At 33.5% G+C, this 18,588-nt stretch overlaps 1 protein-coding gene across 1 annotated transcript; it reads left to right on the top strand.

The window, feature by feature from the left end:
• The first annotated feature begins 9,661 nt into the window (after nucleotides 1-9,661).
• LOC143916807 (uncharacterized) lies at nucleotides 9,662-18,209 on the top strand. Its single transcript, XM_077438053.1, has 8 exons — nucleotides 9,662-10,372; nucleotides 12,692-12,907; nucleotides 13,360-13,565; nucleotides 14,234-14,589; nucleotides 14,641-14,828; nucleotides 16,715-17,561; nucleotides 17,872-18,030; nucleotides 18,115-18,209. The coding sequence occupies exons 1-8, from the start codon at nucleotides 9,776-9,778 to the stop codon at nucleotides 18,207-18,209; spliced, it is 2,664 nt and encodes an 887-aa protein (XP_077294179.1). The 5' UTR covers nucleotides 9,662-9,775.
• Nucleotides 18,210-18,588: the final 379 nt, after the last annotated feature.

The raw sequence follows: 18,588 nt of genomic DNA, 5'->3' as shown, positions 1-18,588 counted from the left end.
GTAAAATTTCGAGCTAAAAACTCGTAATATTATTTACTCGTATTTACACGAATCTAAATTGAATTAATAGGGATGATATATTAAATTGTCTTTATATGAGAATTAAATAAAATTCCATTTATTTCGACTATTCTTGTGGATTAATAACAAGTGTCCGCGAAAGCGTTATTCACTCAATATATATCATCAATATACATATACATATATTGAGTTGCGCTTCGACCAGATAATACGTATTTGAAATCGACAAAATCGAGGTTTCGTATTCTCCTATTTTCTCCTCCAAAACTGGACGAATTTTTAAAAAAAATTCATCATCGGTATGCGCGTATTTTTTTTTAAATCGACCGTTAAATAAGCACACTGGACTCTTTTCGTGGGTGTAAAAAAGAGGCAATTTTATAGATATTTGGCGGCTCTTAGCTCCCATAAAAAATAACTAATCGAAAAAATAAAACGATAGATGCATCCCAATGGTGGGTATCCATAGCATATTAAAAAATAATTTCTCTAGTGCCATGATTGAGGAAGCAAGAAGTGTAATACGTTTGTATGGACAAGGGAAATGTAATATTAATAGAAATGGCTTTAGGTGTTCTTTTGTTGTCAAGTGACATTCTGTCCACGGACAGATCTAAATAATTTTAGCATCAGTCGTATTTGGCGCTTGGTCCTCGACGTATGTCCGATAAAAACTTCTCTGTTTGTTTATATTACTCGCAAGATGGGCAAGCATCGGCAAAATTGCACAATACATTCAAAAATACACAATAAACATGGGATAAATTTTTATAAGTAAATTGATCTGATTGTATTCCGTGTGACGTAGCATATTTATAGAGACGTACCGCGTAGAATTGACAACAATTATTTATTCGTAAGGGCGAGATGTAATAAGAATAGATCTTATTACATCTCTCTGTGTCCAACCCTCTTAAAGAATCAAAATATACTAATCTTTCCAAGCTCCAAGTAATACAAAATAAATCCCTAAAAATAATTTATAATACACCCATATATACTAACTTGAAAAAATTGCATGTCATATATAATATTCCGCTTGTTACAGACATTACTAACAAACTAACCAGTAGATTCTATGACAGAATCACTAATAACCATACTAACACACTTGTGAAGAGTCTCGGTGATTACTAGAGGTAGGATAGCCAAGGTGCCGCTCATTGTTCCATTGTTGTAAATCCTTTGTAAAAAAGGTTCGGCAAACCTTTAACAATGCATTTACAACATTTGAACAATACGCGGCACCCTCTGGGTCCGGGCTTTAGTGATTACAACAAAATGTCTATACCCTTCAGGTATAAACACAGATTACCTAAACACAATCTGATTTAGATCGTCTACTTTAGAGTGTCTTTAATAAATATTATATATTAGATGTATTATGAACATTTATAACAGAGAAGTGTTATACAATAGAAGTGCCCTAAGGCATCAAAAGTGTCGACAGTTGAAGTGTGGCTGTAGCCACACTTAATTTTTTTCCGCCGCAGTCGTGTTCCGTGTATGGGGCTGGTCGTATCTCTGATAAACATTGTTCATATTACTGGCAAGATGGGGAAGTGCATCATTAAAAGTTGCACAATGCATTCAAATACACACAACAAACAACATGGAATACATTTTCATAGGTAAGTTAATTTTAAGTGACATATTATTCAATTGTTCATTTAAGTAACATATTATTCAATTGATATCGTAATTTGACAAGTTGCATCTTGTGTCTTGCGACCGCCATCGACTGCATACAATTTCAGGGGTGGCACCAGAGAAATGTAAAAATAAATGTAAAAACATTTCTCTGGGTAGTACCGAATACTCAATTATATTCATAACCAATTCACTCAAAAAGTTTAATTAATAAGTTTTAATTAATAAGTCACCAACTCAATAAGTTTAATTAATGTAAACATCGTTAATTTTATAATATACATATTTTTGTTGAAAATATACATTACACGTTAATTTTAGAGTTCCTAAGGACAGCCAATTACGAAAAAATGGGTAAACATAATCCGCAAATGGAGAAGAGAAACCGAATAGAAATGAAAGTGTTATTTTTAACAAAATTGAAGAATTTAAATTTTTTTTATTAGGTTTACATACCACGAAATTTATATAAAAAAAAAACAAATGAACACACAGGATTTTTAGGCTTCCTCATTTGCTTAGAAAGCATTAAAATTTTATATGAAACAGTAGTTCAAATATTATCAAATTAAATCAAATAGTATCAAATATAGGTCTTAGGTACTTGGCGACCTATTGGTTATCCCAAGACCACATTGAAATGTACTTCTCGAATATCCATAGGGGAGGTTATAATAACAACCCCCATGCTTTGCATTTTAAATTTGCATATAAAAAACCCTTAACCATTTAGAATTAAAATCGTCTTTCAACAGCAATTGTAGGCCCCTAGAATTCATCAACGTTTTAAATTGTGCACCCGAAAATAGCATAGAAATTATTAATTCTTCGTCTTCTGGTATTCGCCATAATTTTGTAGATGTGGGCAGTGATTCAAATGACAATAATAAATCAACTTCACCGTTTGTGGAAACGGAGGTAAAATATGTTGATGCAATTATTTTATCAAAGGGCTTAAAAAACACTATAGCCTATATCGCCGGGTTTGCCGTGAAAAAAATATTACAAAAAATCTGTTGTAATTATTGTTGTGATGCGCTAGTTTCTAAAAATCTACTTCCGTATCACAATTTAATTATTTTAAAAGATAAAGGAGGGCTAGTTTACCCCACTCAAGAAGTCATTGATATTTGCTGCACTTGTGAAGAATTATTTAAATGTGTCTTAACAGCAAGTAACTCAATAACTTAATAACACCTTATTGCCAGAATACGATCTAAATTTTTTTGTAAGCAAAACTTTATATCAACTATTAGATACCTCCACCATTATTAGATTTGCTCCACATTTTGACGGAAATACAGAAAGTCATTGTTTATTACTAATTAAAGCAATAGTCGAGAAATATTTTTTTACACGATTACATTTTGAAAGCAAAATGTTTACTATAAAAAGTAAAAGCGAAAGTAACCGTCAACGCTTAAATAAGCAAATTCTTTTTAGTGGTTTCTAATTTAAATTTTTTATTATTTGTATCAATATTTAATTGTAAATAAATTTATAAACATGTATATTCTATTATCAAAAAATAAATAAACTATAAATAAAAAGGACTTTTATTTCTGTAGTGAATTTGTGATGACCCTAATTCCGTTCGTGAAAAAAGGTCTTAATTAAAAGCTGGCGCGTAGACACGATGTTCTGACTCTTTCTCGCGCGCGGACACGCTTACGAGCGTGACAGAGACAACTATTACTAATTATAGTACTGTGAACGCGCTTGACACAGGATATTTGTTCAAAAAGGCACTTCTATTGTATAATGGTGCTTACGGACTAATGGTCCGTACGCACCAAACCAACGACGATTTTGGGCCAACTTTTAAAACCAGTAGCGTACAAAATATCGAAATAAAAATGAAATAAAAAAATTGAAATTAAATATCAAAATTAAGCTAACGAGCGAGATTGAGCTAAAATTAGATCATCGTTGATGTTTTGAATTACAACAATGTTTTGAATTACGACGATATTTTTTTTATTTTTTATTTATTTATTTAACATATTAGCCACAGTGACATTACAGAGATCTCCAACGCGTCGCTGTGGCCGGTCATTCAGTAATAATAACATGATAACAGTAATAATAACTTATAATAATAACAATATTAACACAACATCATTAAAATCATAAAATCATAAAAAAAAGAAAAAACATAAATAAAGTAATAACAATCATTAATATTTATAATAGGCAAAATCAACCACTGGCATTCCTCAACAACCACTCAACCAGATTAGTATATTTTATATTGAAGAGGTCAATTTCACCAGAAATCCTGTTAAGCAGATATATCGCTCTAGATATAGGATCCGTTGATAACATATTTGTGCGAGCCACAGGAGGAACAAACAAATCACGATTTCTCAAGTCCCTGAATTTACAAGGTGCATTAAACCTAAATTCCTTTAGAACCTGACGATTGTGTATTATCCCATTGAACAGCTTAAAAAAGTGTCTTCCCAGTAACATATTCCGACGAGACTCCAATGAGTTGAAACCTAACGCCCCTAATAGGAATGCACTAGGATATAGCCAAGGATAATAACCACACTGTTTCAAACAAAGATATCTGAGAAACCGTTTTTGGATTCTGTCAATCTTCAATGAATGAGTTATATGGGTAGGATTCCATATAATAGAAGAAAATTCTAGAATACTACGTACTAAAGATTCATAAAGAATTTTAAGCACCAACGTACTCTGGAAAGGTTTGCTAACTCTTAGTAAGAATCCCAGCATTTTTGTTGCACGCAAACAAATATTGTCTATGTGTCGTTTAAATTGAAAATTATTCGAGAACAAGACCCCCAAATCACAATATTCATCTACAAACTTTAATTCAACACCACTTACGCGATATGGATAAATCAAGCGATTTGAAGATCTTGTCACATTGAGAACACAGCATTTTTGAATGCTAAAAAATAATTTATTATCGACAGACCAACTTGACAGCGCATCTAAGTCCAATTGGAGAAGGGCTGCGTCACTATGAGACTTAACTGTCTTAAAAAGCTTAAGGTCATCGGCGAATAAAATATAGTCTGAATACTTAATTATTTTTGAGATGTCATTAATGTAAATTAAAAAGAATCATGCACAGAGTCGTCAAGCCAGGTTTCCGTTAGTACCAGGATGTCAGCACATTGAATAGCCGAGTTAGAACCTAATTCATCCAGTTTAGATTTAAGGCCTCGTACATTTTGATAGAAAATGCATATATTATGCATTACAACCAGAGAAATATTATAATTACGAGCGAAAAAAATCTTGTTATTGTTTCTTATAAGTCGTCACGATACACCAATTTGTTTCGCCGTCGATGAAATATTTAACAAAAAAAATGTCGGTGATTTGTCAAAGGGTTTTTTTTTCTTTTGTCGAAATAAAATTAACCCATTTGAACCCAGAGCTCGCGTGAAAACACATGTCCCATGTGCCCAGGACTATTTTTTCGTTTATTTTCCAAAATCTTTGAGTTATTTCATGGGAAATATTTTTTATAGGATAGGGATGGATAATTAATTGATTTTTCAACATTTTAAATTTTTTTCAAGGTGGTGTCGTGAACGACCTTTGGGGCTAATGAAACATGTTTTTTAAAATAAAACAAAAATCACAATGGAGTCACATAATCAGTTATAATACTCTCTCACTGGTTATTTGTAATTTTATTGTTAAGAAATTTATAAAATTAATTTTAAAAATAACAAACACGCATCTCTTCGATAAAATGATATTTTCAAATCGCATAACATAACACACGTAGGTACATATATTGTGACATATACACATCGTCAACAAAAAAAGGGTGCACCCTTTTAAAAGAAGAAATGTCATAAACGAGATTTTGGGTTCAAAAGTCGTAAAAACAAAAAACATGAAGACAAAATAATTAATTATTATGATACGGTACAAAACATTTGTCATGCAATGGAATTTCACAGTTACCACAAGCGGAAAACGTTTTATTTTTACAGTGTCCACAATTTCTCCTTTTCTGTTTGACCAATATCAAATGTCTTCCAACTTCCTTTTGATTTTGATTAACTTTGCCGAGTCTGAATGGGACCAATTGTTTTCGTTTTTGACCACAACACTTGCACAACGTCTCTGTTACCTGTCTGATAAATCCTAATTTATCAAATTTACAACCAAAACTTTTGCTTAGAATCCAAGCGTTATTCACAGCTACATCGATGTTCCAAAACAGAATAGGCATGTACCATTTTTTCCCTCTAATTATAGTTAGAAATATGGTTATCCATTTGATCAACCCCACCCATATATTTATTATACATATTTATACTAAATGGTTGATTGATTTCCACCCTACTTTTTTCTTTAACCGAATATCAGTTTCCAGGGGTGGTAATATGTATGTATGTGGAATCCGGAAGTTGAGACTCGTCCCAATTATCAATTTCTTCCCGTATCTCTGCAGTAGTAAAATTGCATTCTCTGGAAAAAAATATGTGTCATTATCCCAAGGAGTCATATACGACTCCGTCGACTTTTGATTTTTTTTTTCAGAAATATGAGATATATAAACGCAATTTCTCTTATGCATATTATACAATAAGTCCTACTGTATTAGAAACATAAAGATAAATAAAAAATATGTAAAAATAAAAAACTTACGTATGTTTTCTTTTCGCAAGTCGAAAAGCGCTCGATGTTATTCCCTCAAAACTCCAAAAGGAACTGATTTAATTTCGTGTGACTTTCTTAAAATTCATCACCAACATCTAACCAAGCGTAACGAAAGGTTTTACGGCCGGCCTGAGTGATCCCTTTATTTTACGACGCAAAATTGTAAAATGCTGTGAATGACCGCGCTGGCATACATCGTGTAAGTTCATAACTGACCGCGTGGGTTCAAATGGGTTAATAATCACACATTATCCGATAAATTTTACCTCTGAGATGGATTTAATTATTTGATTTATTTCGACGAGAGAAACAATTGAAGACATTATCCGATAAAATTTACCTCTGAAATGATTTAATTAATTGATTTATTTCGACGAGAGAAACAATTGAAGACAAAAAAATTTCCTTTGATTAAACCGACAACGTCTCGGGAAGACATCACTCGGTCACCCATACTAACACATAATATATGCTCAGTAGCTGCGCATTACGGGGAAGTAAAAATAATAATTCTTTGATTTTTTTTTCGATCTTAGTGCGTATCTACGTAAGTCAAAACATCTTCGACAAACAAAAGTCGAGGATTATCTGTATGTGATTGTTGATGATCTAATTTTAGGTCAATCTCGAAAATTTATTTAAATTGGGCATGTTCTGTTTTAACTTTCAATATTTTATTTTAATTTTAATATATTGATTATAATTTTATTTTGATATTTGAATTTAATTTTAATATAATAATAATATTTTTAATTTTGATATTTAATTTCAATTTTAAATTTAATTTTTATTTCGATATTTTGTACGCTACTGGTTTAATCCTGCTGGTTAAATCGTTGGACCAAATTCGTCGTTGGTTTGGTCCGTACGCAGCATAAGCCAACGACGATTTTGGGCCAACTTTTTAACCAGCAGTAGCGTACAAAATATCGAAATAAAAATTAAATATCAAAATCAAGCTAAAGAGCGAGATTGAGCTAAAATTAGATCATCGTTGATGTTTTGAATTACAACAATATTTTGAATTACGACGATACCGCATTTAAAACCAGAGAAATATTATAATTTCTCTGCGTACGAGCGAAAAAAAATATTGTTTAAGTCGTCACGAGATGTTACTGTATTTCCACTTGGATGATCGATAAAAAAAAAACAATCCATAAAAAAACGCGGTGTCGGATGTCGGTGATTTGTCAAAGGGTTTTTTTTCTTTCGTCGAAACAAAATTAATAATCACACATTATCCGATAAATTTTACCTCTGAAATGATTTAATTACTTGATTTATTTCGACGAGAGAAACAATTGAAGAATAAAAAAATCCGTTTGATGTGACTGACAACACCCCGGGTTAGCAAAAATCGTTGGATCACCCATACTAATACATGATATATTCTCAGTAACTGCGCATTACGGGGAAGTAAAAATAATAACTCTTTGATTTTTTTTCGATCTTAGTGCGTATCTTCGTAAGTCAAAACATCTTCGACAAACAAAAGTCGAGGATTATCTGTATGTGATTGTTGATGATCTAATTTTAGGTCAATCTCGAAAATTTATTTAAATTGGGCATGTTCTGTTTTAACTTTCAATATTTTATTTTAATTTTAATATATTGATTATAATTTTATTTTGATATTTGAATTTAATTTTAATATAATAATAATATTTTTAATTTTGATATTTAATTTCAATTTTAAATTTAATTTTTATTTCGATATTTTGTACGCTACTGGTTTAATCCTGCTGGTTAAATCGTTGGACCAAATTCGTCGTTGGTTTGGTCCGTACGCAGCATAAGCCAACGACGATTTTGGGCCAACTTTTTAACCAGCAGTAGCGTACAAAATATCGAAATAAAAATTAAATATCAAAATCAAGCTAAAGAGCGAGATTGAGCTAAAATTAGATCATCGTTGATGTTTTGAATTACAACAATATTTTGAATTACGACGATACCGCATTTAAAACCAGAGAAATATTATAATTTCTCTGCGTACGAGCGAAAAAAAATATTGTTTAAGTCGTCACGAGATGTTACTGTATTTCCACTTGGATGATCGATAAAAAAAAAACAATCCATAAAAAAACGTGGTGTCGGATGTCGGTGATTTGTCAAAGGGTTTTTTTTCTTTCGTCGAAACAAAATTAATAATCACACATTATCCGATAAATTTTACCTCTGAAATGATTTAATTACTTGATTTATTTCGACGAGAGAAACAATTGAAGAATAAAAAAATCCGTTTGATGTGACTGACAACACCCCGGGTTAGCAAAAATCGTTGGATCACCCATACTAATACATGATATATTCTCAGTAACTGCGCATTACGGGGAAGTAAAAATAATAACTCTTTGATTTTTTTTCGATCTTAGTGCGTATCTTCGTAAGTCAAAACATCTTCGACAAACAAAAGTCGAGGATTACCTGTATGTGATTGTTGATGATCTAATTTTTGGGTCAATCTCGAAAATTTATTTAAATTGTGCATGTTCGGTTTTAACTTTCAATATTTAATTTTAATTTTAATATAATGATTATAATTTTATTTTGATACTTTAATTTAATTTTAATATACATAATAATAATAGTTTTAATTTTGATATTTAATTTCAATTTTTAAATTTAATTTTTATTTCGATATTTTGTACGCTACTGGTTTTTAAAGTTGGCCTGTGGGCCGTTCGTTGGCTTGGTGCGTACGCACCATAACACTTCTCTGATTTATAAGTAGTCACCGGAGTATGAGGGGGCCGTTTATTGTTCAAAGGTTGTAAATGCATTGTTAAAGGTTTGCCGAACAAAGGATAGCACTGTGACTATCCTACCTCTATTTATAAGTAAAGGGCGGATAGAGAGCGTGCTTTTTCCAGGAAACACGGCGTTTTGGGTCTATTCACAAAGCTAGAGTGCAATAAAAAAAGGTTCGGCGAACCTTTAACAAAGGTTCATCATAAAAATAAACAATGCACAACGAACAATAAACAAAGAACGGCACGCTTCCGGTCCTCTAACCTCTATTTATAAGGATTGTAAATAGGTTTTTGAGCTCTTTTTCCTATTATGCTGTAGATTAACATTGGAATAATATAATACTATGATTACTAACAAAATTAAATTAAATTGTAAAATAGAAAATGATCAGTAGATCAGTAGCTATTAAATGAGATATATGTAAGATGTATTGTGAACATAATTTCGTAATAATAAAAAGCATTTAAAAAACAAAATTAAATAGATAATACATATTATTGTCACAACGTATTTTGTAGTATAAAAACATTGTACGTACCGCGTATTATTGACACAATTTATTTATTCGTAAAACCACAGTATTATAACATTTCTCTGGTGTGAACGGGCGGGTGCAGTTGGACATCGCTGCTCTCTAGTGGTTTCGAAGTCAGCAACTATTTTGTGAAGAGTCGAAGCAAACGAGGACATCATGTCGTCGTTGAAAAAGTCTCCGAAGGTAGCCTACTCGCCCAGGGTCCGTCGGCTACGTCCAAAAGTAAAGACCGTGGATTCTTTATTAGTGCCCAAACCTTCCCGATTTGGTACCACAGAGTCGACTTCAAAAGCGACCAACATGAAGGTGTGTATACGAATCCGACCTCCCAACCAATGGGAAGTCGACGCGGGGAGACGTGTCGTCGTCAAACCCATCGATTCGAGGATGCTCATCTTCGACCCCAAAGTAGAGGAAGAGCCCTTCTTCTACCATGGAGTGCAGCAGCCGTCGCACAGCTATCTGAAGAGAGCCAACAAGGAAATGCAATTCATGTTCGACACTGTCTTCGGCGTCCAGGCGACGAACGTGGACGTCTTCAACGAGAGCACCAAAGACATCATCGCCTCGCTCATGGAGGGCTACAATTGCTCTGTCTTCGTCTACGGAGCTACGGGAGCTGGTAAGACTTTCACGATGCTCGGCTATCCGGAGACGCCCGGCATAACATATCTTACGATGCGAGAACTGTTCAACTGCATCGAACATCACCGACAACAGCGAGACTTTGAAATATGCGTGTCCTATCTAGAGGTACATACATACGTTACATTGCATACTATTAATTACATTTGTGTTTCCTAAACTGTAGTATGCGAAAATTTTAAAGTCGATTCAAAAACACCAACATATTTTTTGATTTTTAAATGCTTTTTATTATTACGAAATTATGTTCACAATAACTTCTTATATCTATTTTAATAGCTACTGATCTACTGATCATTTTCTATTTTACAATTTTATTTTATTTGGTTAGTAATCATTAGAGGTAGGACCGGAAGCGCGCCGTCTATTGTTCCATTATTGTAAATGCTTTGTAAAAAAGGTTCGGCAAACCTTTAACAATGCATTTACGACATGTTAACAATGAACAGCGCGCTCTGGGTCCGCTCTTTAGACTAATCATAGTATTATATTATTCTAATGTTAATGTACAGCGTACAGTACAGTAATAGGAAAAATAACTCAAAAACCTACATATTTACAATTGAAAAAAACAGCAACATATAAATATATCAAAATACGTGCAATTCGACGATTTTATTTATAACTAGTGGTTTTACCCGGCTTCACTCGGTATTTGTAATATAAACCGCTTAAACATGACTAGTCTAATAGTAAACATTTTATTAAATTTAGTTTAATAGTTTTATCTATATATATATATATATATATATATATATATATATATATATATATATATATATATATATATATATATATATATATATATATATATATATATATATATATATATATATATATATATATATATATATATATATATATATATATATATATATATATATATATATATATATATATATATATATATATATATATATATATATATATATATATATATATATATATATATATATATATATATATATATATTGTCGCATTCACTCAATATATATATCGAAGAAAGGAACGGCAACAAAATTAAGGTTTCGGGTATCTAGCCCTCTTAAGTATACATACATACATACATACATACATACATACATACATACATACATACATACATACAAATATGTATGTATGTATGTATGTATGTATGTATGTATGTATGTATGTATGTATGTATGTATGTATGTATGTATGTATGTATGTATGTATGTATGTATGTATGTATGTATGTATGTATGTATGTATGTATGTATGTATGTATGTATGTATGTATGTATGTATGTATGTATGTATGTATGTATGTATGTATGTATGTATGTATGTATATATATATATATATATATATATATATATATATATATATATATATATATATATATATATATATATATATATAAATGGATGTCTGTGTGTGTGTGTGTGTCTCGAATAGGCTGCCAAACCACTGAACCGATTACGATGAAAATTTCAGGATTTGTTGTGTGCATGTCCGGGAAGATTACTGTGATAAAAAAACGGGAAAAACGGGAATGAGTGTCATTGCAACGCAATAATTTCAAATGTGTTCGCTAACTGCGTTTTTCCGACAAATGGGAATGGAAACGAGAACGGAAATGGGAATTGCATGCGTTTTTATGGCATTGCAAAGCATGCCGGGGTTCAGCTAGTTTTATATAAATTTATTCATTTTTTTATCTACTCATATATTTACTCATTTCTTTTTTTATTTATTAAATTGACTTTCACGAACAAACAAACACCGGGGGTGAAGGCTCCGAGGGTGAAGGCGCCGGATTCTGGTATACATGTAATTTCGAAAGAGACTTTGTATTTAAGTAAATATTGTTGGTTGGAAATTGGTTGGGAATTTCAAAAACAAGTCAAAATTTCCATGAGGACATGGGGCCGGGGGACGGAGGCGCTGGGGGCGAAGGCTCGGGGGGCACCAGGGGCGAAGGTCCCCGGGGGCACCGGGAGCGAAGGCCCCTGGGGGCGCCGTGGGAGCCGCCGGATTCTGGTATAATATATAATACATCTAATATATAATTACGAAAGAGACTAAGTTTGTAACTATAGTTGGTTGGAAATCGAAAACAAATCAGTTTCTATGACGATTCGATTGGTTGAATATTTTTTTTTCGATTCTAATAAATTTAATAAAAAAAATGAATATTTATTATTAGATTCGCCATGTTTAAGCTGTTTATATTACAAATAAAAATAATAGTACTGTAATAAAAAGGAGTCAGAGTCGGTTAATTTTTTAGAACTTTGACTCTGCTTGAAATGCTCCGACTCCAACTTTGACTCTTGACTCCACAGCCCTGTTTTAAACTTGATAAAAACATTAAATATGTATGAGCATGTTATTAATTTGAAAACACTGTTTTACATAATAGAATTTTACCATCGATTCTAATTTTATAATTTATTTTTTAGATCTATAATGAAAACGTCCACGATTTACTCCAACCGTCCGGTTCCTTGCATCTGAGGGACAATGGCAAATATGGTGTTCAAATTGCAGGATTGTCTAGCAAAAGTATTAACACTGCTCAGGAATTGCTCGATATGTTGGATAAAGGGAACAAAAATCGAACACAACATCCGACGGATGCAAACGCCGAAAGCTCTCGCAGTCATGCCGTTTTTCAGGTATGATATTGTATCAAATGTCAGCTGCTCTCACGATACGATTATATTGTTGCGTAGGGGTGGGTGGAGGATCCAAGTAAAAGACCAAACACGCACTGGCAGTGCTCCGTCCAGAATGGCTTGATATCGCCTTATAACGGATAGGTCACTCGACGTCCGGTTTGTTTACCTATTGTTATGGTCACGTACTCGGATATGTATTCCCACGACACCCAGCCTCACGGTATCGGTCACTTCTGAGAACTCCACGGGAATGCGACCGAGTGCCGCTACTACGCCAATTCGCTGACCATTGTTTAGCTTACTTGCACTTAGTTTGCAGATAATCCTTGAAACCAATTATAACGGTCGCACAGTGTCAGGGATGCGCCTCAGCCTAATCCGATTGCACTTAATCGGCGGCTCTTTTTTAGTATACGTAACAATATCAATGAATTTTAATTATATTGTAGGTGTACGTGAAGATGAGAACCAAAGCAACGAATCAAGCCAAAATTGTTAAATTATCTATGATTGATTTGGCTGGTAGTGAGCGAGCTTCTGCTACCGGTTGCAAAGGAGATCGTTTCAAAGAAGGAGCCAATATAAATCGCAGTTTACTATCGCTCGGTAATTGTATCAATCAATTAGCCGATGGGGCGAAGTTCATTCCGTACAGGCAGGTTCCTCTATATTTTATTGTATTATTTTAACCAGTAGTGTAAACGGGTTTTTCCTTGTTACCGAATGATCACTAATAACTAATAACACTGAGCAACAAAAAAAATTACCAGAGCGGAGACTAACCAATCTTTACTAACTTTGACCCACTGAATTCGAATATGATAATGATTTTTGTTGGTTGGTGATCGTTTACAAGACATGAACGTTTAAAAAAATGGTCTGTATGCCGCTGTACTCTGTGAGGTGGATTACATGCCGTCTCGCTTGCACCCAACACATTACACGTTACAACCATATACACAACGAAAGCATTTAAATTGCAATTACCGCAATTAAAAATAAGCACGGAAAAAAAATATATTTTTGACTTTTAAAATTCGCTAGACAATTAATTAGAAGTATTTTAAAGCAATGAAATATCACAATCAATAGGGAAAGCATCTGACTATTGATTCCAATACTCACTTTGAGCACAGCAGTACTAGATTTTGAGTTAAAGACCGCAAAAGCCAAAAAACTGTAAAAATCGCGCATTTTTGTAAACGCTCATATCTCGTAAACGATCACCAACCAACAAAAATCATTATCATATTCGAATTCAGTGGGTCTCAAAAACGTGATTTTTTTGTTGCTCAGTGTAATTAATTAATTGATCAATTGTAGGGATTCAAAGTTGACTAGGCTGTTGAAGGACAGTCTTGGTGGAAATTGCCGTACTGTTATGATTGCGAATGTCGCACCAACGAGTTCATCGTACGAGGATACGTACAACACTCTCAAGTATGCGACCCGAGCCAATACGATTCGGCAGAAGATGAAGAAGAATATTATTAGCTGCGACGGCCACGTTGCTCAGTACATTAAACAAGCAGAAGAGTTGAGAGAAAGACTATCACGTCTAGAGAACGAACATAAGGAGAAAGTGGCACATCTCGAAGCCGAGCTTACTCGGGCGAAAGAAAATCATACAGGAGTAGTATTCGACTTTTCAGATGGTAAAATGGATGAAATAGTATATGGTGATTAATCGTTTCATATTGAGTATGAATGAGTAGGTATAATTGTTGTAGAGAAACTCATGAAGAAATGGAGCGCCAAATTGAAGTCTCAATCTGAGGTCCATTTCGCAAATTTGTCATCAGTTTTATCAAGGCAACGGAAACAACGTGGTTTTGCGTCACGAGCTATTAGGAAGCGTCGTGCTGCAGCAGCTCTTGCAGCTCTATGTGTGGAGGCACCCGATCCACAATTGAAAAATGTAAATATTATGTTATAATTCATACGTAGGTATTTATTTATTTATTTATTTATTTATTTATTTATTTATATATATTTTAGCTATCAAGCTAATTTAAATTTTATTATGTATGAGCATTTTGATGTATTAGCTCTGGTCCTATCTTTAATTATGACTAGAGAGCGGACGTACTTTGCTCAGTTCATTGTTCATCTTTCGTCGCGTATTGTTCATTTTTATGGTGAATCTTTTTTTTTGCTCTATAGCTTTGTAGTTTGCCCATGCAAAAATGAACGGCGCAAAGTACGTCCGCTCTCTAATTATGACTTACAAACAGTGACGTTCCGAAAGTATAGACAAGAAAGGCAATTCCAGGCAGTAAATTATGGTGGGATAAAATTTATTTTAAATAAAGTTAGCTATAAATAAAATTTTCGGAAGAATCGTGTTCTCCATCTGTTCGAGGAAAAAATGTCAAATGTCAAAGTTTTCAATGGCAGTAACATCATTGATTAATTAGATTAGTAGAGTCAAATGGCCATGCACTCCTTTGACATATATCTGGAATGGATCATGTACCGACATATGACCACACATTTTTGAGGGTCGATCTCAACAATCTGTTCCTTTTGATGGTAATTTTTTTATTTACAGTAGAAATTAAACAAGTTGGGATATTTTAATAACACAACTAAAATGAAGATACGAAAAGCTTTATTTTTTATATCTATTCTTAAAAATATGTTTCTTCATATTTGACATATTATATAAGGCAAGGAGACACCATGCTTGACATAACGAGGAAAGACAGGAAACGGAATACGTGAGTGAGAAGTATGTTAAGGGTTGTGGATAGAGTGAAGAAATTGAAATGGCAATGGTCGGCAGAATGGTCTAGAAGAATGGACGAAAGATGGACAAAAGAAGTGTTAGAATGGTACCCGAGAGAATGGAAATGGGTAAAAGGAAGACTGCAGGGAAGATGGGTGGACGAAATAAGTAAAATGTGTGGGGTGAGATGGATGAGAGTTGGGCAAAACAGACGAATGGAAGCGTGTTGGAGAGGCCTTCATCCAGCAGTAGATGATAATGATGATACATATGTTTTTAAAATACAAGTCATCTATCACCCCCTCTAGCTTCTATTAATATTAAACCCTCTATGATATTATAATTATGAGAAAATTCGTTTCAACCGCATCTCTTAAGACGGCGGGGTGGTATTTTGAATTCTGCTTAAGAGGGCTAGATACCAGAAACCTTAATTTTGTTGCCGTTCCTTTCTTCGATATATATATTGAGTGAATGCGACAATATATATATATATATATATATATATATATATATATATATATATATATATATATAAATATATATATATGTATATTGAGTGGATGCTACAGTTGCGCCTCGACCAGATAATACCAATTTTAAATCGACAAAATCGGGGTTTCTTATTCTCCAGTTTTCTCCTTCAAAACTTGACCAATTTAAAAAAAATTTCATCATCGGTATGAGAAAGATATTTTCTATGTTTGTCTTAGTATTTTTTTAAAAATCATCCGTTAAATTAGCACGCTGGACTCTTTTAGTGGGTGTAAAAACGAGGCGATTTTATAGATGTCTGGTTGCTCCTAGCTCCTATAAAAAATAACTAATAAAAAAAATAAAAAGATAGAAACATGCCTATGGTGGATATCCATAGCATTTTAAAAAATAATTTCTCAAGTGCTATAATTGAGGAAGGGAGAAGTGTAATACGTTTGTATGGACAAGGCGCTGGTGTCCAGCCCTCTTAAGGGCGGCACATAGTCTCGGGACGTCACTGCTTACAAATGTTTTTCAAGAACTCATTAGTCAAATTATTATTTTACTTGACATGCTAAAAGTAATATGCTCCTTTTCAGGAATGTCGCAATGATGTTTTTAGATTACAATCATCGTCCGAAAGTCTTATTCGCCAAGCTGTATCTATGCAGTCGGAATTGGAAAAGGCGCTCGAAGAGTTGGAATCGTCGGAGAGTGATTTGAAACGATTGAAAACTGAGGCACTCGAAGCCTGTCCAATATTAGAACCGTTGGCTGTAGCGTTGAATTCCCAACAAGATTCGATAATCTCCGAAGCGAAAGCCGACCATCTAAAATCTTTAACAATATCTCACTTCGACGAAATTACAAATTTGAACAGTTTTGTTAAAAATTCTTTAGATATGTTGAAAAAATACTATATCAGAGTCAAAAGCCAGGGTATATTCACTTCGGCCATGGTCAACGAGCACAAAGATCTGATACGACAGGCGAAAGGCTCTCTCGCCCTAACATGGAAAGACGAACAGGACGATGATGCTTATTTAAAATACATGATCAATCTAGATCTCAAAAATGCGAGCGTTCCTGATGTTCCTATCATTGATATTGTTCAAAGTACGGAAATCGGACAATCGAAATCAGAGGAAGATGTTGTCGAGGCTGATCCCACAGACAAAGATGAAGCAGTGTCTTCTCAAGACCTTTTAAATTCCACATACGTCGAACCTAATGGCGGAATGAACGATTTACAAGAAGACACGTTTATAATGTTGAATAGTCGTGGCAATGATTTTTTATCGACGAAAACAGTCAATCCGAATATGTTGAATTCTACGTTCGTGTTGGCGCAGAAGGCTGTGGACGATTTTGCGAGGAAAGCCATCAAAACCGTTGAAATAAAGAAGAAGGCCTCAGAACGCACTAACGTATTTGAGAGTAATAAATGTTAGTATCGAGATTTATGCTATACATTATGTCCTAACGCATGCGCGCTTTATGTGTTCATGTGTTGTTGTTTATTATGTACAGTGTGGTTTTTTTTATTAGAACAGTGATGTGCGGTTGTTTTTGTACGATATTCATGAACAACCGTCTCGTTCTCCGACGAAAGGGTATCTTAGACTGTATTCGTTGGGGGGGTGGTGGCCTCATGTTGAGGGCTTTAAGGGTCGAATTCCTTGACCTTCAAAGCGGGCTTAGAATACATTATGTTGAAAAACAATCAAATCAGTAACATTTGTTTTCTTTTTTTCAGTGTCGGAACAGAAATTGAAGTTACCGACGGGTAAAGTGGCACCTTTTAAAAGGCCTGTCACTACTTATACAGTGAATGAAAGTAAATCTGGATTTGGTTCTTCGGCCAATCGATTTCATTTGACAGCGACAGTAAATTCAATTCAATCTAACACACAGGGTATGTTATGTAATGTGACATCTCGTATATATTTGTGTGTGTATTATTCCATATTGTTTTTGTTAATGTTTATTTTGTTTTTAGTTGGATGTAAAACAGTTCGTAATAAAGAGCGTACAGCTTTAGCATCCAGTGTCTTGCCGTATCGTCGGCCGCAGTTTCCCTTTTCGAGACGTTGAATTGAAAATTCAAATTTAGAATACATTATATAAATATAATATACACATTTATAAAATATTATATTTCTATAAATGTTTGCATTTGTATATAAATTATACATTAAGGGAGCGAAATGCAAGGCGATGCGGGGTATATCCTCAATATACCCAATATTTAATCGCCATGGTTCTTTATCAACTCAAAATAAAATAAAATTATATCACGCGCTTATTATTAACTTATGCTTCACCTGTATGGAATAACGCCTCGAATACTAACCTTTCCAAGCTCCAAATAATACAAAATAAATCCCTAAAAATAATTTATAATACACCCATATATACTAACTTGAAAAAACTGCATGCCATATATAATATTTCGTTTGTTACAGACATTACT

Source organism: Arctopsyche grandis, chromosome 9 (genome assembly GCF_051622035.1).
Source record: "Arctopsyche grandis isolate Sample6627 chromosome 9, ASM5162203v2, whole genome shotgun sequence".
Classification (NCBI taxonomy): Eukaryota; Metazoa; Arthropoda; class Insecta; order Trichoptera; family Hydropsychidae; genus Arctopsyche; species Arctopsyche grandis.
Note: the sequence above shows the minus strand (reverse complement) of the source record. Positions and strands in the feature narration are given on the sequence as shown.